This window comes from Somniosus microcephalus, chromosome 8, assembly GCF_052327205.1.
Source record: "Somniosus microcephalus isolate GS21.2 chromosome 8, FLI_Smic_1.0, whole genome shotgun sequence".
Taxonomy (NCBI): Eukaryota; Metazoa; Chordata; class Chondrichthyes; order Squaliformes; family Somniosidae; genus Somniosus; species Somniosus microcephalus.
In genome coordinates, this window is record NC_140994.1 from 193,847,824 (window position 1) to 193,869,979 (window position 22,156).

General features: G+C 45.4%; 1 protein-coding gene across 1 annotated transcript; it reads right to left on the reverse strand.

The window, feature by feature from the left end:
• Positions 1–17,446: 17,446 nt before the first annotated feature.
• Positions 17,447–20,024, reverse strand: LOC147113992 (homeobox protein not2-like). Its single transcript, XM_085994054.1, has 3 exons — positions 19,626–20,024; positions 18,404–18,591; positions 17,447–17,940 (listed from the first exon to the last, which is right to left on the reverse strand). The coding sequence occupies exons 1-3, from the start codon at positions 19,945–19,947 to the stop codon at positions 17,767–17,769; spliced, it is 684 nt and encodes a 227-aa protein (XP_085850180.1). The 5' UTR covers positions 19,948–20,024; the 3' UTR covers positions 17,447–17,766.
• Between the last annotated feature and the right edge of the window lie 2,132 nt (positions 20,025–22,156).

Here is a 22,156-nt window from a genome sequence, read left to right on the forward strand (position 1 = left end):
TCCATCCCCCTGCCCAGCCACTGTCTCAGGTGGAAACAGGCTGTTTGCAACCTCGGCATCCTATTCAATCCTGAGCTGAGCTTTCGACTCCATATCCTCCCCATCCTACAGACTGCCTACTTTCACCTTGCCTACACCCCTGCCTTAGTCCATCTGCTGCTGATAACCTCATCCATTCCTTTGTCCCCTCCAGACTCAACTATTACAATGCTCTCCTGGACAACCTCCCATCTTCCACCCTCTATAAACACCTGCTCATCTACAACTCTGCTGCCTGTATCCTATCCCGCACCAAGTACTACTCACCCATCACTGACAGTGCTCGCTGGCCTACATTGGCTCCCAGTCTCCAAGGCCTCAAATTTAAAATTCTCAATGTCCTGTATAAATCCCTTCCTGCCTGCCTCGAGAGGCAAAGGACCACCAGCAGCACTTGGAGTCGGGCTCGCCTGTTTGATTCCAGCCATGGCCGTCTGAGTTTTCAGTGTACCTGTATAAGCCAGCAACAGATTTTTGGCAGGCTTCCCCCAATATCAGGGTTTGCAACTTGAGCTGCTCCAGTGTGGCTGAATCCACTAGCAGTTTAAATAAGGCAGAGTTGGCACTCAGGGAACTGAATTGGAAGTGGTTCCAGAAAATAAAACAGTGTTAAAGAGACAGAAGGAGAAATTGTTTCCACTGGCGGAGGGTCGGTGACCACAGGACACAGATGTAAGATCATTGGTAGAAGAACCAGTGAGGAGATGAGAAGAATTTTTGTTTGCGCAGTGAGTTATGATCTGGAATGCACTGCCTGCAAGGGTGGTGGAAGCAGATTCAATAGTAACTTTCAAAAGGGAATTGGATGTATACTTGTAAATGAAATAGTTGCAGGACTAAGAGCAGGGGAGTGGGACCAATTGGATAGCCTTTCAAAGGCACGATAGGCCGAATGACAGCCTTTTGTTCGTAAGATTCTATGATAAGAGAAAAAAGATGGGAGGAAAAGTGCTTGATTAAGTTACTAACACAATAATTATACCAAATGTGAAGCCTCGAGAATTGTAGAGAAGCGATGAAGTGTAAATTGATAACCCAGCAGAATTATAAGTGAATGAAGGAGAAGCTTAGAGCAGGCTCCCTGGGTCATTACTTGGATCACTACTTTTATCACAATCTACATACAGCACTCAGACAAGAAGACCCAAAGTGGAATTTCTAATTCTCTTGATGACATAAAGCTTCTTTGAGATGCAAAGTATTTATAAGAGGTTGATTATAATTCAAAGGCACTGGAGAGGCTCAGCAGTCAAGCTGATGCCTGGTAAATGGCATTTAATGTGGATAAGTGCATGGTAATGCAAATTGCTGTAAATAACATTAAACTGGAATTACGAGATGAGTGGCTGAGTGAGAAGGAGGCGGAAAAGGCACCCTGACCCGACTATTATCTGGCATGTCTCCACTGTTAAATCTCCAGGTGCTCTAAAGGCATTTTTATACTGGTGCTTATACAGTATGGATTCCCAGAGACCCAATTCCGTGTGCTTCCTCCCCACACTTACATTGTTAAACCTGGTACCTTGATCCTGGAATGCAGAACCAGGCTCAATCTCAGTTTTTTCTCGCTTCACAGCCTATTTTAATAAACCAATAAAGGTGATGCTGGGTTGGCCCAGTGTCACCAGCCGAAAGGCCGCTTCCACAACTGCCCCCTCTTAGGGAGACACCACTAATATAATTTAGACATCAAGTCTAGTTAACTAAAGAAACCTATAATTCTAAATCATAATATTGTTGTGTGTGTCAATTAGACACCTTATACCTTGCTGTGGAAGGCCAGACCTGCTGTGTATTTTCAGCATTTTCTGTTCTTATTTCAGATCTATAGTTTCTATTAAACTGAAGACACTTGTAACTTTTGTTACTCCTGCCTTATTATATATAGGGTTTGCTTCCCTTGTGGAATAGCCATGGTATTCAGCAGCTGCATATCCGATATATTTTCCAGTTTCCTCCCATTTTCCTCCCTCTTTCCTGAAGCCAGTGATTTGAGCTGGAACAGATCACCACCAGGAGCATGCCAATACTTTGCCACTTTCACGGGCAAAACTGGGCGCCAGGCATTGGCAGCTAACTTGATTATTAGAGGCATCGCAACTGACTCCAAACCTGGCACCCAGCAAGTTGTCACTGGGTCACATTCTGGAATGGAAACCCTGGCTTATTTTTCCCCCTTTCTTTGTGTGAGGACATTAAATTCAATCACTCCTGCTCGAGATAAGATCACCCAACTCAGCACAGGTCAGACCATGAACCTGAGTCCTTCCTGGTATATATGGCTAACTGTGACACCAGGTATTGCGAATAACCACTGAACCATTAAGAATGTGCTCTTTATTTTCTATAGTCAGGGTTGTTTTTCGGATTGATACAATTTAGTACTTTTGTGGCCATTCCCTCTTTTCCCATTAAGAACATAGGACCAGGAGTAGGCCATACAATTAGAACATGGCTGATCTGTATCTCAACTCCATTTGAGTGCCTTGGTTCATATCCCTTAATACCCTTACCTAACAAAAATCTATCAATCTCAGTTTTAAAATTTTTAATTGACCTAGCCTCAACAGCATTTGAGGGAAGAGAGTTCCAGATTTCCACTACTGGTTCCTTACATGAGAATCGAGAGGGTTTTACATAAGAACATAAGAATTAGGAGCAGGAGTAGGCCTTCGAGTCTGCTCCGCCATTCAATAAGATGATGGCTGATCTTCAACTTCAACTCTGCTTTCCTGCCCGATTCCCATATCCCTTGATTCCCCTAGATTCCAAAAATCTATCTATCTCAGTCTTGAATATACTCAACAACTCAACATCCACAGTTCTTTGGGGTAGAGAATTCCAAAGATTCACAACCCTCTGAGTGAAGAAATTCCTCCTCTTCTCCTCCTTATCCTGAGACTATGCTCTTAGTTCCAGAGTCTCCAGCCAGGGGAAACAACCTCTCAGCATCTACCCTGTCAATCCCTCTCAGAATTTTATATGTTTCAATGAGATCACCTCTCATTCTTCTAAACTCCAGAGAGTATAGGCCCATTCTACACAATCTCTCCTCATAGGACAACCCTCTCATCCCAGGGATCCATCTAGTGGACCTTCATTGCACTGCCTCAAAGGCATGTATGTCCTTTCTCAGATAAGGAGACCAAAACTGTGCACAGCACTCCAGGTGTGATCTCACCAAAGCCCTGTACAATTGTAGTAAGACTTCCTTACTCTTGTACTCGAACCCCCTTGCAATAAAGGCCAACATGCCATTTGCCTTCCTAATGGCTTGTTGTGCCTGCATGCTAACTTTCCGTGCTTCCTGTACGAGGGCACCTAAATCTCCCTGAACAATTTTTTAAAATTTGTTCCTGGTATGTGGGCATCACTGGCAAGGCCAGCATTTATTGCCCATCCTTAATTGCCCTTCAGAAGGTGGTGGGGAGCCGCCTTCTTGAACTGCTGCAGTCCCTGTGGTGGAGGTACTCCCACAGTGCTGTTAGGGAGGGAGTTCCAGGATTTAGATCCAGCAATGATGAAGGAAAGGCAATATATTTCCAAGTCAGGATGGTGTGTGACTTGGAGGGGAACTTGGAAGTGATGGTGTCCCATGTGCCTGCTGCCCTTGTCTTTCTAGCTGGTAGAGGTCGCGGGTTTGGGAGATGCTGTCGAAGAAGCCTTGGTGAGTTGCTGCAGTGCATCTTGTAGATGGTACACACTGCAGCCACGGTGCACCGGTGGTGGAGGGAGTGAATGTTTAAGGTGATGGATGGGGTGCCAATCAAGTGAGATGCTTTGTCCTGGATGGTGTTGAGCTTCCTGAGTGTTGTTGGAGCTGCATCTATCCAGGCAAGTGGAGAGTATTCCATCACACTCCTGACTTGTGCCTTGTAGATGGTGGAAAGGTTTTGGGGAGTCAGGAGGTGAGACACTCACCGCAGAATACCTAGCCTTTGACCTGCTCTTGTAGCCACAGTATTTATGTGGCTGGTCCAGTTAAGTTTCTGGTCGATGGTGATCCCCAGGATGTGGGGAGATTCGGCGATGATAATGCCGTTGAATATCAAGGGGCAGTGGTTAGACTCACGCTTGTTGGAGATAGTCATTGCCTGGCACTTGTGTGGCGCAAATGTTACTTGCCACTTTTCAGCCCAAGCCTGAATGTCGTTCAGGTCTTGTTGCATGCGGGCATGGACTGCTTCATTATCTGAGGAGTTGTGAATGGAACTGAACACTGTGCAATCATCAGCAAACATCCCCACATCTGTCTTTATGATGGAAGTAAAGTCATTGATGAAGCAGCTGAAGATGGTTGGGCCATGGACACTGCCCTGAGGAACTCCTGCAGTGATGTCCTGAGGCTGAGATGATTTGCCTTCAACAATCACAACCATCTTCCTTTGTGCTAGGTATGACTCCAGCAGGGGAGAGCTTACCCCCTGATTCCCATTGGCTTCAATTTACTGGGGCTCCTTGATGCCACACTCGGTCAAATGCTGCCCTGACGTCAAGGGCAGTCACTCTCACTTCACCTCTGGAATTCAGCTCTTTTGTCCATGTCCTCTAGACTTGACTATTCCAATGCACTCCTGGCTGGCCTCCCACATTCTACCCTACGTAAACTTGAGGTCATCCAAAACTCGGATGCCCATGCCCTAACTCGCACCAAGTCACGTTCACCCATCACCCCTGTGCTCGCTGACCTACATTGGCTCCCAGTTAAGCAGCGCCTCGATTTCAAAATTCTCATCCTTGTTTTCAAATCTCTCCATGGCCCCACCCTCCCTATCTCTGTAATCTCATTCAGCCACACAACCCCCTGAGATATCTGCACTCCTCTAATTCTACCCTCTTGATCATGCCTGATTATAATCGCTCACCTATTGGTGGCCGTGCCTTCTGTTGCCTAGGCCCTAAGCTTTGGAATTCCCTGCCTAATCCTCTCCGCCTCGCTACCTCTCTTTCCTCCTTTAAGACGCTTCTTAAAACCTACCTCTTCGACCAAGCTTTTGGTCACCTGCCCTGATTTCTCCTTATGTGGCTCATGTCAAATTTTTTGTCTTATAATACTTCTGTGCAGCACCTTGGGACATTTTACTACGTTAAATGCGCTATATAAATACAAGTTGTTGTTGTTTGGACCAAGGCTGTAATGAGGTCTCGAGCTAAGTGGTCCTGGCAGAACCCAAACTGAGCATCAGTGAGCAGGTTATTGGTAAGTAAGTGCCACTTGATAGCACTGTCGACAACACCTTCCATCACTTTGCTGATGATTGAGAGTAGACTGATGGGGCGGTAATTGGCCGGATTGGATTTGTCCTGCTTTTTGTGGACAGGACATACCTGGGCAATTTTCCCACATTGTCGGGTAGATGCCAGTGTTGTAGCTGTACTGGAACAGCTTGGCTAGAGGCGCGGCTAGTTTTGGAACACAAGTCTTCAGCACTACAGCTGGGATGTTGTTGGGGCCCATAGCCTTTGCTGTATCCAGTGCGCTCAGCTGTTTCTTGATACCACATGGAGTGAATCAAATTGGCTGAAGACTGGCTTCTGTGATGGTGGGGATCTCAGGAGGAGGCCGAGATGGATCATCCACTCAACAATTCTGCCTGAGGATGGTTGCAAACGCTTCAGTCTTGTCTTTTCCACTCGTATGCTGGGCTCCGCCATCATTGAGGATGGGGATGTTCATGGAGCCGTCTCCTCCTCCTGTTAGTTGTTTATTTATCCACCATGATTCACGACTGGATGTGACAGGACTGCAGAGCTTTGAACTGATTGGTTGGTTGTGGGATCACGTAGCCCTGTCTATAGCATGCTGTTTCTGCTGTTTAGCATGTATGTAGTCCTGTGTTGCAGCTTTGTCAGGTTGGCACCTCATTTTTAGGTACGCCTGGTGCTGCTCCTGGCATGCTCTTTTACACTCCTCATTGAACCAGGGTTGGTCCCTGGCTTGATGGTAATGGTAGAGTGAGGGATATACCGAGCTATGAGGCTACAGATTGTGGTGGAATACAATTCTGCTGCTGCTGATGGCCCATAGTGCCTCATGCATGCCCAGTTTTGAGCTGCTAGATCTGTTCTGAATCTATCCCATTTAGCACAGTGGTAGTGCCACACAACAAGATGGAGGGTGTCCTCAGTGTGACTTCGTCTCCACAAGGACTGTGCGGTGGTCACTGCTACCAATACTGTCGTGGACAGGTGCATCTGCGACAGGTAGATTGGTGAAGACGGGGTCAAGTAGGTTTTTGCCTTGTGTTGGCTCTCTCACCACCTGCCACAGGCCCAGTCTGGCAACTATGTCCTTCAGGACTCGGCCAGTGGTGGTGCTACCGAGCCACTTTTGGTGATGGACATTGAAGTCCCTCACCCAGAGTACATTCTGTTTGTGCACTGCACTCAGTGCTTCTTCCAAGTGCTGTTCAACATGGAGGAGTATTGATTCATCAGCTGAGGGAAGGTGGTAGGTGGTAATCAGCAGGAGGTTTCCTTGCTTATGCTTGACCTGAAGCCATGAGACTTCATGGGGTCCGAAGTCAATGTTGAGGACACCCAGGGCTACTCCCTCTCATCTAGTATACCACTGTGCCACCACCTCTGGTGGATCTGTCCTACTGGTGGGACAGGATGGTGATGGAGGAGTCTGGGACATTGGCTGATAGATATGATTCTGTGAGTATGACTATGTCAGACTGTTTGCACAGGTCCCCAGATGTTAGTGAGGAGGACTTTACAGGATTGATTGGGCTGGATGTGCCTTTGTCATGTCCGAAGCCAGTGCCAAGGTGGAGGTCGATGCTGGGTGGTCCATCCGTTTTTATTCTTGTTGATTTATTACAACCGAGTGGCTTGTTAGGACATTTTAGAGGGCAGTTAAGAGTCAACCACATTGCTGTGGGTCTGGAGTCACACATAGGCCAGACCAGGTAAGGACAGAAGATTTTCTCCCCTAAAGGATATTAGCAAACCAGATGGGTTTTTATGACAATTCAGTAGTTTCATGTTCACCATTACTGACACTAGCTTTTTATTCCAGATTTATTTAATTAGCTGAATTTAAATTCCCCAGTAGCTGTGGTGGAGTTTGAACAAACATCTCCAGATCATTAGTCCAGGCCTCTGGATTACTAGTCCAGTAACATAACCACTATGCTACCATACCCTTATACTCCATCTGCCACCTTATTGCCCACTCACTTAACCTGTCTATATCCCTTTGCAGTCTCTTTGTGTCCTCCTTACAGCTTACTTTCCCACCTAGCTTTGTATCGCCAGCAAACTTGGATACATTGCACTCATCTAAGTCATTTATATAAATTGTAAATAGCTGAAGCCCATGCACTGATCCTTGCGGCACCCCACTAGTTTCAGCCTGCCATCGGAAAATGACCCATTTATCCCTACTCTCTGTTGTCTAATAATATCATAAAAACAAATTTCCAGATTTGACAATTTTCTGAAAGAGTCTGAAGTTTTGGTTGCAGGAGAGCGCTATCTATCCCGAATTTTGTTGATCTGCAATTCTGTGATGGGGATAATTGAGCTGGTCTTAGTAATGTAAACCTCGGTAACCCACATACATGCACCACTCTCATCATCTGAACCAACAGGTACCAGAGGTGAAAATACCTCAAATAAAAGACAGAAAATGCTGGAAATACTCAGCAGGTCAGGCAGCATCTGTGGAGAGAGAAACAGAGTTAATGTTTCAGGTCGATGACTTTTCATCAGAATCTCAAGTTTGATACCCACTAAAATAAAATGGATATCTGATTCTGCTGCTTTTAGCTGAGTAAATGTGGGGAGCCAAGGCACATGTTTCCCTCTCCCAAGATTCAAGCTAAACAGGCACCAATGGAAAAAGTGCCTACAGATTCAATGAGGAGCAGAAATAAAAACAGAAAATGCTGGAAATACTCAGCAGGTCAGGCAGCATCTGTGGAGAGAGAAACAGAGTTAATGTTTCAGGTTGATGACCCTTTGTCAGTGAGGAGCAGACCCTTATTACAAAGATTGAGCTTGACTCCCTGAATTTTCTAGCAGACTGTCAGTGACCTATGGTTCTGTAATGACCTCCCACCCACGTGCTTCTGATCTGCTTTAATATTTGATTTGTTCTGATGAAAGGTTTCTTTAAACTTTAACACTGTTTCTCTCCACAGATGCTGCCTGACCTGTTGTGTGTTTCCAGCATTTTCTGATTTTATTTTAGATTTCCAGCATCCACGGTATTTTGCTTTTGGTTTAATATTTAATTTCTCTGCTCCATCTTGCTCAATTTTAAACGTGTTGTAACTTGCTGGATATGTTGGTCCCATCAAAAGTCCTCAGGTCAACTATTGGGCAACAATTGCAACCAACTGTGAAGAGCTGTTGATTACCTGCAAACAAGCATTCATTACTTTAAACAAATACACGTGCATTGTAGGCTGTAGACACATTCTTTAGTTTACTAGATACCCAGTGCAGTGCATTTATATGTATTTTGTAATTCCATTTGGGATGTCACATGACAATACGGGCTGCTGCAATTTATCCTTTGATGGTTTTATTATTAGGGAATGAGCACCACTAAAGTTATTAGGTTAGGTTGTTAGAGCCAATTCAACAGGGCAGGGACCAGAGCAACCTGAAAGGCAAAGAAAGGGATTCTAATCATCTGAAACCTGATTTAAATCCAATCTGGTATGCCTTGAAGCCAAAGAAAAATGATTTCATTAATTATTTTAATCCGAATGAGGCGGTGTTTCCCCCTTTAAAAGGTTCCGTGTTGATTGTAGTGTATCGAGCAACAATTTGAAATGTGAAATTCGGATTCCCCTTGTGCCTTGGTTTCTTTGAACGCTTTTATGACAAATCTTTAAAATTCTTTTTCGGTTCTTCAAATATTTTTGCTCGGATAAGCCATGTCACATTTTCAAGTCCAGGCTTGCCTAACGCCTTTTGTTATTTCTGACCCCCCAGTTGAATGGTGGCGATTAATATTCAGGAACTCTCCGTGGGGACTAAGTATGGGGATTTTGAAATTCCAAAGGAGAAATTGCAAGGAAATCGCTCCACAGGTGATCCGATACAATTACGTGTAAATGGTTATCTCCATAGACTATTAACTGCAATTCATTCATTAAGGAGTTTAATGAGACAAAACCCAACACATTGAGACTTTAACCTGCTGTCTGATAACAAGAGGCTCACCCTTGTCTGTTTGTGTATTGACGGTCTGGGTTTCCTGGAAGTGGCACAATGTCTACTGTACTTGAAGGCAGGAGAATAACAGGGAGGGTGGTTGACATTTACAACCTTTCCCCAGAAAAGCAGCAGAAACATTAGGGTCAGTACAACAACAACTCCCCCGGCTCGGCTCTCACTAAAAATGGGCAGTGCCACAGAGGTGGGTGGCAGATCAGGGAAGTCATCAACAGTATTGACGGTGACGAGCTATGGCTGCACTCAATCAGGGTGTCATTGATGACTTTGACTGGGATGGTTTTGTACTATGGACTGGTGGGAGACTAGATTGCATGGATTCAAGCAGGTTTACCTTTAACACCTCTACCCTTTTCCTGCTCCTCTGACCCACCACAAGCATTGACACTGGTGCCTCTGTTAGCATCACAGACAGTTGTTGAGGAGGCCATCATCCCCACTATGTCCTACTACACCTCTAGTATAGCATCCATCTCTGCAGTCTCAAAGCCATGTGCTGGGAACTAGAGTGCATACCACCAGATCTGGCTAGACCACCTTAAGCAGTTCTTCTCTTTCTTCACAAGCACATCCTCATATTGCTCCAGGGTCAACCAGGAGAGGAGAGCTCTTGGCATCATTACTAATCATCTCCTCTGACCTCCCTTTGCTACATTCTCCATCCTCATCTCTTATCCTGGAAGCGAAGAGCTAATAAAAGAAAGACTTGCATTAATATAGCACCTTTACACAACCACTGGACATCTCCAAGCATTTTACAGCCAATGAAGTACTTTTGAAGTGGAGTCACTGTTGTAATGTGGAAAATGCACAGCAAGGTCCCACAAACAGCAATGTGATAATGACCAGATAATCTGTTTTTAGTGATGTTGAGGGACACCAGGGATAACTCCCCTGCTCTTCTTCAAAATAGTGCCATGGGATCTTTTACATCCACCTGAGAGAGCAGATCGGGCCTCAGTTTAACATCTCATCTGAAAGACAGCACCTCTAGCTTGCACAGCACTCCCTCAGCACTGCACTGGAGTGTTAGCATAGCTTTATGTGTTCAAGTCCCTGGAGTGGGAATAGAACCTACAACATTCTGACTCAGAGGCAAGGGTGCTACCAACTGAGCCACAGCTGACACAGCTAATGGATTTCTTTGTTTAAAAATCAGGGCTATTTATTTCATTGCCACTGCTCCCTTATCTTCCCATTCCCACTCCTCATAATCCCCTCTCAACCCATACACTCCGCAGTTTCTCCCCATCTCCTCCCAATCCTCTTCAGACTCATTTCCTCCACGAATCCCACCTCCCTCAACTGCTTTAAATCCACCTTCTATATAGACAGGCTAAGTGAGTGGGCAACATTTGGCAGATGGCGTATAATGTGGGAAAGTGCAAGGTTATCCACTTTGGCAGGAAAAATAAAAAAGCAAATTATTATTTAAATGGAGAGAGATTACAAATGCTACAGTTCAGAGGGACCTGGGGGTCCTTGTACATGAAACACAAAAGGTTAGCATGCAGGTACAGCAAGTAATCAAAAAGGCAAATGGAATGTTGGCCTTTATTGCAAGGGGGTTGGATTATAAAAGCAGGGCAGTCCTGCTACAACTGTACGGGGAATTGGTGAGACCACACCTTGAGAACTGCGTACAGTTTTGGTCTCCTTATTTAAGGAAGGATATACTTGCATTGGAGGCAGTTCAGAGACGATTCACTAGGTTAATTCCAAAGATGAGGGGATTGACTTATGAAGAAAGGTTGAGCAGGTTGGGCCTATACTCATTGGAATTTAGAAGAATGAGAGGTGATCTTACTGAAACATATAAGATACTGAGGGGGCTCGACAAGGTAGATGCAGAGAGGATGTTTCCCCTCATGGGGAAATCTAGAACTCGGGGGCACAGTCTCAGAATAAAGGGTCGCCCTTTTAGAACTGAGATGAGGAGGAATTTCTTCTCTCAGAGGGTCATAAATCTGTGGAATTCTCTGCCCCAGAGAGCCGTGGAGGCTGGGTCATTAAATACATTCAAGGTGGAGATAGACAGATTTTTGCAAGGTAAGGGAGTGAAGGGTTATGGGGAGCGGGCAGGGAAGTGGCTTTGAGCCCAAGATCAGCCATGATCTTATTGAATGGCAGAGCAGGCTCGAGGGGCCAAGTGGTCTATTCCTGCTCCTATTTCTTATGTTCTTATGTTCTCAGCCCCATACTCACTAACATTGTCAACCTGTGCTTATCTTCAGGCATTTTCCCTACCCTTATTAAAACTAGTGCCATTACCCAGTGCCATCCCTGATCCTTTTATCCTGACAAACTAGCACCCTACAATGAACCTACTGTTTCTCCCTGAAGAGCTTTGTGCTCACCTCTCCCATGATTGAAATCCAGTTTCTAGCCAGCCCACACCACTCAGACTGCCTTGGTCAACACCACTGACATCCTGTGTGATTGCAGCTGAGGCTTGATGTTCCTCATCACCCTCCTTGACCTGTTTTGACAATGTTGACCACTGCATTCTCCTCTCCCCCTGCTCCTCTGTGGTAGTGTCTTGTGGGTCCACTCTTACACTTCCCAAGATTCACTACATCTGCACAAATAGTTTCTCCTCTAGTGACAGGATGCTCATCTCTGGCTCAATCTGTTGTTCCCCTCCGATTATTATATATATATATATCCATCAGCTAATCCATGAGCTTCAGAAACATATTGATAGAGGTGAGGAGCAGGGGGAGCAGGTTTTTTTTAATTCATTGATGGGATGTGGGCATCGCTGGCTAGGCCTGCATTTAGTGCCCATCCCTAATTGCCCTTGAGAAGATGGTGGTGAGCCGCCTTCTTGAACCGCTGCAGTCCATATGGTGTAGGTACACCCACAATGCTGTTAGGAAGGGAGTTCCAGGATTTTGGCCCAGCGACAGTGAAGGAACGGCGATACAGGTCCAAGTCAGGATGGTGTGTGGCTTGGAGGGGAACTTGTAGGTGGTGATGTTCCCATGCGTCTGCTGCCCTTGTCCTTCTAAGTGGTAGAGGTCGCGGGTTTGGAAGGTGCTGTTGAAGGAGCTTTGGTGAGTTGCTGCAGTGCATCTTGTAGATGGAACACACTGCAGCCACAGTGCGCCAGTGGTGGAGGGAGTGAATGTTGAAGGTGGTGGATGGAGTTCCAATCAAGCGGGCTGCTTTATCCTAAATGGTGTCGAGCTTCTTGAGTGTTGTTGGAGCTGCACTCATCCAGGCAAGTGGAGAGTATTCCATCACACTCCTGACTTGTGCCTTGTAGATGGTGGAAAGGCTTTGGGGAGTCAGGAGGTGAGACACTCGCCGCAGAATTCCCAGCCTCTGGCCTGCTCTTGTAGCCACAGTATTTATATGGCTGGTCCAGTTCAGTTTCTGATCAATGGTAACCCCCAGGATGTTGATAGTGGGGGATTCAGCGATGGTAATGCCATTGAATGTCAAGGGGAGATGGTTAGAGTCTCGCCTGGCACTTGTGTGGTGCGAATGTTACTTGCCACTTGTCAGCCCAAGGTTAATGATATGGCTGGTTGTACAGAAAAGGAGTCTGTGTTATCCTTGCCCTCTAGGATGATCATGGAACACTGGGCAGTTTTGGCAGAAGAGACCGAGGCATGGCAGAGCTTGTTACAATTTTACAGGGGGTTGGGGTGCAGGAACAGAGAGACCTGGGGGTGTATGTATAAAAACCTTTGAAGGTGACAGGACAAGTTGAGAAGGCTGTTAAAAAAAAGCTTTATAAATAAAGGCATAAAGGCACAGGGAGTTATGTTAAACCTTTATAAATCACAGGTTAGGCCCTAGCTGGAGTATTGTGTCCAATTCTAGGCACCACACATTAGAAAGGATGTCAAGGCCTTAGAGAGGGTGCAGAGAAGATTTACTAGAATGGTACCAGGGATGAGGGATATCAGTTACATGGAGAGACTGGAGAAGCTGGGGTTGTTCTCTTTACAGCAGAGAAGGTTAAATGGAGGTTTAATAGAGGTGTTCAAAATCATGAAGGGTTTAGATAGAGTAACTAAAAAGAAAGACTTGCATTTATATAGCGCCTTTTATGACCACTGGACATCTCAAAGCACTTTACAGCCAATGAAGTACTTTTGGAGTGTAGTCATTGTTGTAATGTGGGAAATGCGGCAGCCAAAATTGCGCACAGCAAGCTCCCACAAACAGCAATGTGATAATGACCAGATAATCTGTTTTTGTTATGTTGATTGAGGGATAAATATTGGCCAGGACACCCGGGATACTGTTTCCAGTGGCAATAGGGTTAGTAACCAGAGGACACAAATTGAAGGTATTGGCAAAAGAGCCAGTGGTGAGATGAGGAGAATTGTTTTTGCACAGCAGATGATCTGGAATGCAGAGCCTAAATGGGTGGTGGAAGCAGATTCAATAATAACTTTCAAATAATTCTCTTTTGAAATGTATTATTGAATCTGCCTCCAGCACAATTTCAGGCAGTGCATTCCAGATTACTTGAAGGGGGGAAATTTGCAGGGCTATGGGGAAAGGGCAGTTGAGTGGGACTAATTGAGCCAGCACAGGCATGATGGGCCGAATGGCCTCCTTCAGTGCTGTATGATTCTATGATGGGGTCAAGCCAGATCTGGTAATGGATGGCTAAGCAAGTTGTGCACTAGGCATGCTTAAGTTTGCACAATTTGGACTTAAAGGAGTGAAAATGGAGCCTCAAGGGTGCATGACAGTAATTATTTTACTGGGGTCAAGGGCATCAAAGATTGAGATAAAGGAATAGTTGAGCTACTCGACAGCTGCAGAGATGTCATATTGAATGTGGTGCCAAAGGTCAGGGAATGGGGAACTAGAGTGTGATTGTAAACGGATTGGTGGGGTGGGGGTTGTTTCCATGGGTGGATGGTGAAATAAATTGTATGAAGGAAGGTTAGGGGATATAGGCAGTGAGGGAGATGAAGAACTGGTTGGAAATAGGCTTGTTGGTGGTCGACAGCAGGGGTGCAGAGAGGCCATGAGAGATGGAGAGGATAAGGGGGTAGTCTTGAATATGGGTAGGAGAGTCGTGTTGTATCCTGTTGCATTATATTAATGAATCCACCTAAACTAAGCTCAACACTTCTGTTGAAATATTAGATAAAGGAATGTCACATTAGGTCTGTGTGCTAATACTGCACACAGTAATTTCTAAGCTACCGCCACAATCCAAATTCCAGACAGATGCTGTTCATTAAATCATGTTCATTTTAAGTCCGTGCACAATATATCACCCAGTACTAGTAAAGGAAGAATAGCTCCTGTCAAACGAGGCACAAATGCCTTTGAAACCTACAGCGCTCCTATGAACAGCTGCATGCTTTGATAGGGAACCGCCGGTTTCGCATCACATACAAAGGTAACCCTGGGCCTTGTCCATCCCTAAATGGAAGCATTATTGGGAATGAAAGATATTGTAAACTACCTCAAGAGCTTTAGTTCTTCGTGATATCACTAGTGCTGGGTAAAGGTTGCAATCTGCTGCCTAAAGGAGGTTTAATGGCTCCTCGAAATATAAACACCGAGCGGCTGCTCTTGTTTACCTTTAGGTCAGTTCCTATCACTGGGCTCAGTCTTTGTGCGGATACAGGGTACAACCATGTTGAAATAGCAGCATTTGATTTAATAAAACTGATAGTTTGAGGTAGAGTAATTTAACTCACATTTGGGAAAAGACTATAAATGGGCAAGAAGACAAAGCACGCTCCCGAAATCAGTAGGGGCTGTGCTGTGCTGTAAGATTTGGTCAGTAGTAGTTGGGGGTAGAAGTTATGCTACAGCTATACAAAGCCCTGGTTAGACCACACCTGGAGTACTGTGAGCAGTTCTGGACACCACACCTTAGGAAGGATATATTGGCCTTGGAGGGAGTGTAGCGTAGGTTTACCAGAATGATACCTGGACTCCAAGGGTTAAATTACGAGGAGAGATTACACAAACTAGGGTTGTATTCCCTGGAATTTAGAAGGTTAAAGGTTGATCTGATCGAAGTTTTCAAGATATTAAGGGGAACAGATAGGGTAGAGAGAGAGAAACGATTTCCGCTGGTTGGGGAGTCTTGGACTAGGGGACATAGTCTAAAAACTAGAGCCAGACCGTTCAGGAGTGAAAGTAGGAAACACAAAGGGTGGTAGACGTCTCTTCTGCAAATGGCAATTGATGCTAGATCAATTGTTAATTTTAAATGTGAGATTGATAGCTTTTTGTTAACCAAAGGTACTAAAGGGATATGGGCCAAAGGCGGGTGTATGGAGTTAGGTCGCAGATCAGCCATGATCTCATTGAATGGTGGAACAGGCTCAAGGGGCTGAATGGCCTACTCCTGTTCCTATGTTCTCTATTTCACTGTTGACCGGTCAGACACCTGCTTAGAAGAAAAATAAAACAGCAGTATTCGGCTCTACTCTTTTCATTGGCCAATTCGGACGACACCTCCAGTGTCATCAACCCAAATCAAAAATTATTTTATAAAAGTGCTCCCTTTTTCAAGGGGACACAAACAATAAACACCCAGATTATAAATAAAACAAAGGAAACTTATTATAAATCAGAATGTCATTTTCTGTGTCGACAATGCCCTCCGGTCCCTCTGGTTGGAAGGCCGGAATTCGGCTCTAACTCTACATCAAGATTCGTTGATAGCAACATAAGTGGCTCCATACAATGACTGTCCTATTATATTAATGAATATACTGCTTTGGAGTGACTCTATGCGTTATGGAAGGAACTGGGCTAGCAGTTTTAATTATATCAATTACCATTATAGTTCCTAGTTTGCAGACAACCAGGTGAAATGAACGGAGATACTGAAAAGAGAAATTCTGGCACCAAACGGTTTGCAGTTGGCTAATCCTACATCTCCTCCATTCATCGGCCAAGTCTGTGGCCGGCAGCGTCATCAAATAGCCCGCATCTCCCACTGCAGAACCACTTTACATACGCTGATAACCTGTCTAGATTCGGAGTTAACAGGGTTAGAAGTTATTTACCTGGTGAGCAGACAGACTACTGGGGGCGGGGCGGTAACTAACAGAATGGAGTGTGTAAATAGAGAGTGCTGCTGGTTATTTCATGCGCATATTTCACCTATTATTTACGTAGTTTTAAGACCAGGAGAACGTTTTGCCGTTCGAATGAGGTTCCATAGCTTTAACCCAGTATATGTGACGTGACTGGGAAGACCGAGATTATCTCTGACCGCGGTTGAGGACTTCATAACCCTAACGTCACAGAATCACACAGAAACCCCACAGTGCAGATAGAGGCCATTTCGGCCCATCGAGCCTGCACTGACACATATCCCACCCGATCCCTGTAACCCCATGTATTTAATCCCCCCAACACTAAGGGTCAATTTATCATAGCCAATCAACCTAACCTGCACATCTTTGGACTGTGGGAGGAAACCGGAGCACCCGGAGGAAACCCACGCAAACACAGGGAGAATGTGCAAACTCCACACAGACAGTGTCGTTGCTTTATTGATGCAAGCTGTCTGTCCCTCAATAAAATAGAAGTTACATGTGTTTAAATCGGCATTAAAGTTCAGTGATTTGATCATCTATACTCTCGTTAGACCTGGATCTAAATACAGGTGGATACAAATGCCCTGAAAAAGCTAAGAGGAGCCAGGGTGATGAGTCAAGGAACACAAAAAAATCAAATCCAGCACTAACCGTGCCCTCGGAAAATGAGTGCACTTTGAAGACGATAGATTTTTATTAAGTAAGAGTATCAAGGGATATGGAAAGGTGGGTAACTGGAGTTGACGTGATCTAATTGAATGGTGGAACAGGCTCCAGGGGCTGAATGGTCTCCTCCTGTTCCTGTTACTATGCCACCTAAGGAGCCAGAGGGACAAGACTCCTCCCTGAGGACTGACTCCCCTCCCCCACCCATTCCCTCAGGACACCTGTAACCTCCAATGCCCTTTGCTTGCCCTGCCCTGCTCAGAGGTTCACCGAGAGGCTGGCTTTCAATGGATTTGCTATGTAGGTAACCCTGACCCTTACTGATGCCTCTCTGTCTGGAGTTATACTGCACTCTGGTTAAACTCCAACCGGTACGCGATGACCTACTGCGGGGGTTTCATATCCCGCCGGTTCCCGAGTTACATACTGTCACCTGTACATTATAAGACACTTAAACCCGCTGTGCATAGATCCCAAAGTGGTAGTATGACTGGAGCCTCGTTTGGCGAGTAAGTTTCCAAATAAGAGCTGGGGTTCAGTATGGATCTTAAAACTGGAGTAACAAATAACAGGCGAACAAGGGATGCTGATCAATCCGTGATTTATAAATTAAATCAATCCACATCTCCATAAAACGGAGCTCCATACACCCAGCCAGACATTTACAAGGCGATCAATCTTGTTTAACAAGTTTTTGTTTTTCTTTATATATACAAAAAATAAAAGTTAATTAATAAAAATATTCTTCATAAGAGTCTTGAGGGGAAAGTTGGTCAAACGGAAACACACAGACGGCCGATATTCTCAGTGGCCCGGGCGTTTCTCATTGCCCCGGGACATCTCTTGCCTCTTCCTCGGTTGACGGGCTGTCCTCAGCGGCTGCCTTGAGGGTCCTGCGCCGGGCCTTGGTCACAGCCTGCTGGGCTGGATTGACTTGCTGATTTTTTTCGATGTTCTTCTTCCATTTGATCCGTCTGTTCTGAAACCAAACCTTCACCTGGAATAAGCAAAACCCAGTCAACATAAACGTTGCGAACTTTAATGCGTGTTGTTATTTTTGAAATGATTGCGTTGGTAAATTTCTGTCATAGGAATTAAACCTAAATCCTGTGGGCAGCACATTTGCAAAGCTAAGCTTCTGATTAATCCATTTATTTTAAATGGGCTATTGATCGTGTTAAAACAGTAAGCGGTATTTTATGTAAATGTGTGGAGCAATGTACTACCAGATAAAATGAAACCACGTAAGAGCTGTTCACCATTTCGTTCTATGATCATGGCCAGATCATACCAAGTATCTGTACCTGGCTTTTGGCTGCTCGGCCTTTTGGCTAAGATGAAGTGTAGTATCACACCCCAGTAATGGGGTGGTGATGGTTCCCCCCCACCCCCCAGCTATGGGGCGGCGTAAAAGAAACCCCCTCCCCCCTTAATTAAGGGGCGAAAAAAAAAATCTGTACCTGTAGTACTGTCAGGCCCAGAGCAGCAGCCAAGGCCACCCTCTGAGGGCCGATTATGTAGCGGTGTTTCCTGAACTCCCTCTCCAACACTGCGAGCTGTTCCTGAGTGAAGATGGCCCTGAAGCGCTTTAACTTGACATCTTTGGCGGGGATCGGCTGCAGCAGGGCAGGTCGACTGTACCCCCAGTCTGAAAGAGAGAATTGGAATAAAGTCAGGCTCACGGATATCACAGACATTCTCAGAGACCTCTGAAATCATAGAACTACATAGAATTGACAGCGCGTTTGGTCCAACCAATCTGTATTGGTGTTTATCCTGCACATTTCCAGTTGTCCTTATCCCCTGTTCCCATATCCCCGATTCCCCTTTCATTCAACCATCCATCTAACCTATTTTAAATGTTGACACAGCCTCTGCTTCAATCACTAACTACTGGAGTGCAATCCGCAGCCTCACAGCCCTGTGTGTAAAATAAAAGCTTCTCTCTGTCCTAAATCTCTTACATTTAATCTAATATCCACAACCTCCTCCTTCTAATCCCTTAATCACTGTTTCTTTCTACTCTGTCCCATCCCTTCATAATTTTACATACTTTGATTCCATCAAATTGCCCCTTAACATCCTCGGTTCTAACAACAACAACTTGCATTTATATAGCTCCTTTAACTTAGTAAAACTTCCCATGGCGCGGCACAGGAGTATTGGAAACAACCCCATCAGGAGGAAGGGTTTAAACAGAAACCAACAGGAAAGCTTAATTAGCTTTGGTGAAATAGGGTAGTTTGGTCATTGAGGGCCACCGATCCTCTGTCCGGGTCCTCGGGAAAGTGAGAGTCGAGGAACATTCAGGGAGCGAGAAGTGAGAGAAAAAAGGCGAGCTGGAGAGTGAAAGAAAAATGGAGCGGGAGGGAAAGTGAGGAACACAGACAGACAGAAGAGATACAGAGAGAGAAAGATATTTAGACAGAGTAACAGAGAAAACAAACGGAGGAAAATAACATGAAGTAATGATCATAGATTTATGCTTTTAGAGTATGCAAACTCTACATCTGAAAGGTGCCATAAACGTTTGATGTAATTGTACCCAAATCGACACAGATCAGATTAATTTAAGTCAATAACACCCGGTGTGGGCAGTCAACAGAGAACTGAATACAATCTACACACACACACAAATGACCCAATGGGCTAGTGAGAATACCAAGTACTGAAAGTCCTTACCTACACCGTACATGTCCCATCTGCTGTACCACGGCTGACTATAGTAACCCGGAGCCTGGCAGAGGACGGGGTACCCCGCGGGCACCGGGGCGCACACAGCACCCGCACACACAGGCACTCTGGGCTCAAGCGGCTGCCCACGGCATTCGCCGCCCTCTTGGGGAGGCTTGGAGAGCAGAAACTCAACGGTGAAGGGTCGCTTCTTGGCTGGAGCCTCCTGCTGGGGCTTGGTGTAGGGAGAGGAGCACCGGGCCGGGTAAAAAGCGTAGGGGTCGGGGACGAAAGCTGGGTAAAGGGCCCGGTCCAAGAACATCGGCTGCATTTTTGGGTCCCGGGCGAAGGGTCTTTTGTTGCAGTGACGAGGGGAAGGCCGGATCTGATATGTATGTGTCTGCTTGGGACACTCTTATACTGCCCTCCACCCCCTCCCCAACCTGTGATATGCAAAGTGTCTCGAAGGGCTTTTGTTCTGAGAAGTGGTGGTGAGAATCATTGAAGACACTGAAGATGGGATTAATTGAATAACTTGTTCCAGGTAATTGCTGGGCGCAAATGGTTCTTGGTGTCAATTTTAATGCAGCACATCCTGTACTAAGCAGCCCTCTCGTTAGGTACTGGGGGGGTTGAAACTAATTTTAAAAAATTAGATACAGGGAAATTGAGACGGTTAAGAGGAGATTTAATGGAGGTGTTCACAATGATGAGGGGGTTTTGATAGAGTAGCTAGGGAGAAACTGTTTCCACTGGCAGAAGGGTCATAACAAGATTTAAGGTAATTGACAAAAGAACCAGGGGAGAGATGAGGACAATTTTATTTACACAGTGAGAGTTGCTATGATCACGAATGCAGTGCCTGAATGGGTGGTGGAAGCAGATTTAATAGTAATTTTCAAAAGGGAATTGGATAAATACTTGAAAAGAAAAACAAATACAGGGCTATGAAGAAAGTGTGGGTGTGGGAATTGTTGAATCAATGTTTTTTTATCTTTCCCTTTCCAGGTTCCTTGCTCTTTCAAAGAGCTGGCACAGGCACAATGGGCAGAATGGCCTCTTTCTGTGCTGTAATATTCTATGATTCTATATTGTGAAATGTCTTCAGTTCCTTTGACAATATAAACTTGATTAATAATAATTCTCCCTCCTATCTCCACAGATGATTCCTTCACACCCAAGTCCTGGAAACACAATCACCAGTTTGATGGATGAGGAGGGAGGTGGTCACAATGATGATGGTGAAGGGCAGACCACGCAGCCCCGAGAGAAGGGATTTTCACTCTAATTCAGAAAGCCCCAGGATGACTTCACATCTTTGGCAGGATCGTCCATAGTATCATATCTGGATTGTACTGTACAAACTGGAGAGTGCAATAGAACAGACATAGTGGCACACCAACTAGTGCAGACAGGTACAGGCCCTTCAAAGCACAGCCAGACCATGTATAAATAAGCCATTGGACATTCAAAATGTCTCTGAAATTATACTGGTTGGTTTCATCCAGTTATACAGTGAGAAAATGTCATTACATTTGGGTGGGCACAGTGCAAAGCAGTTTGACAATCAATTCATCACATTGGTCACTAACTAACAAGTTGCCTCATCACAACCTCAGTTGTTGAAAGCTTCATCAAGTGTGTGGGAATTGTTGAATCAATGTCGATTAAGGTTTTTTATCTTTTCTTTTCCAAGTTCCTTGCTCTTCTCCTGAGGGACTGGCTCATGCTGGATTAGGATTCCACAGGCACCAACTGTCCCCTGGAACCACACCCAAGTGAGAGCCTGGACCGTGAGTGATGAGAGGCTATTTAACTGTGAACGGGTAGCACAGTGAAGCCTGATCCTAACCTCACCTAATATCCACACACCAACTTTCCAGTGAGGATCACATGATAGCAAAGAGGAGTAGGACCCTTGGCAGATTTATCTGCTCCCTCCCTGGGCATTGTGTCCAATTGTAGCACCCCAACTACTACCCCAGCTCCAATCAGCTAACCCAGCACAGGCTGGGAATCAAACCTTTTCACCTTCTGTTTTGTATGCCTCAGTACCACAACATATGCTACATTTGTGGGGATTGGGGAGGGGGAGAGGGTCAGGGCTCTGATGTGCAATATTATGGAAAATCTTTCATATGAAATATAGAGTTGTGTTGGGCTACAGTTCCACAGGCATTAGCATCCCTCCTGTACCTTGCCTCAATGACCATCCTTCCCCTGTGAATGTTGGCAGGCTACTTGACCCTGGGGCATCTCCACCCAGCTGATCACAACAAAGACACACATGTCTTCTAGCATGACCCACTGGATAGTGATCAGCTGCAGGAATCTTGGCTGATTTTCCTACTCCCTTGCCCAAGGGCACTGAGCTCCATTGTAGCGCCATCACTGCTTGCCCCAGCTCTGAGAACTCCTAACTCAGCACAGAACCGGGATTGTAGCTTTGGAACCTTCCTGGTCTGTATGGCTCAGTGTTACAACAAGTGGTGTATTTAACTACTGAGCATTAGTGACTAACTGAGAGAGAGAGGGCGAAT

What these genes read in the sequence shown, in the direction of transcription:
- LOC147113992 (XM_085994054.1), bottom strand. Translation starts at nt 19,947, where the DNA reads ATGCAGCCGATGTTCTTGGACCGGGCCCTTTACCCAGCTTTCGTCCCC. An exon ending in ATGGGACATGTACGGTGTAG is followed by an intron (nt 18,592 to 19,625) that starts GTAAGGACTTTC and finishes TCTCTCTTTCAG; the next exon opens with ACTGGGGGTACAGTCGACCT. An exon ending in TGGGCCTGACAGTACTACAG is followed by an intron (nt 17,941 to 18,403) that starts GTACAGATTTTT and finishes TGCTTATTCCAG; the next exon opens with GTGAAGGTTTGGTTTCAGAA.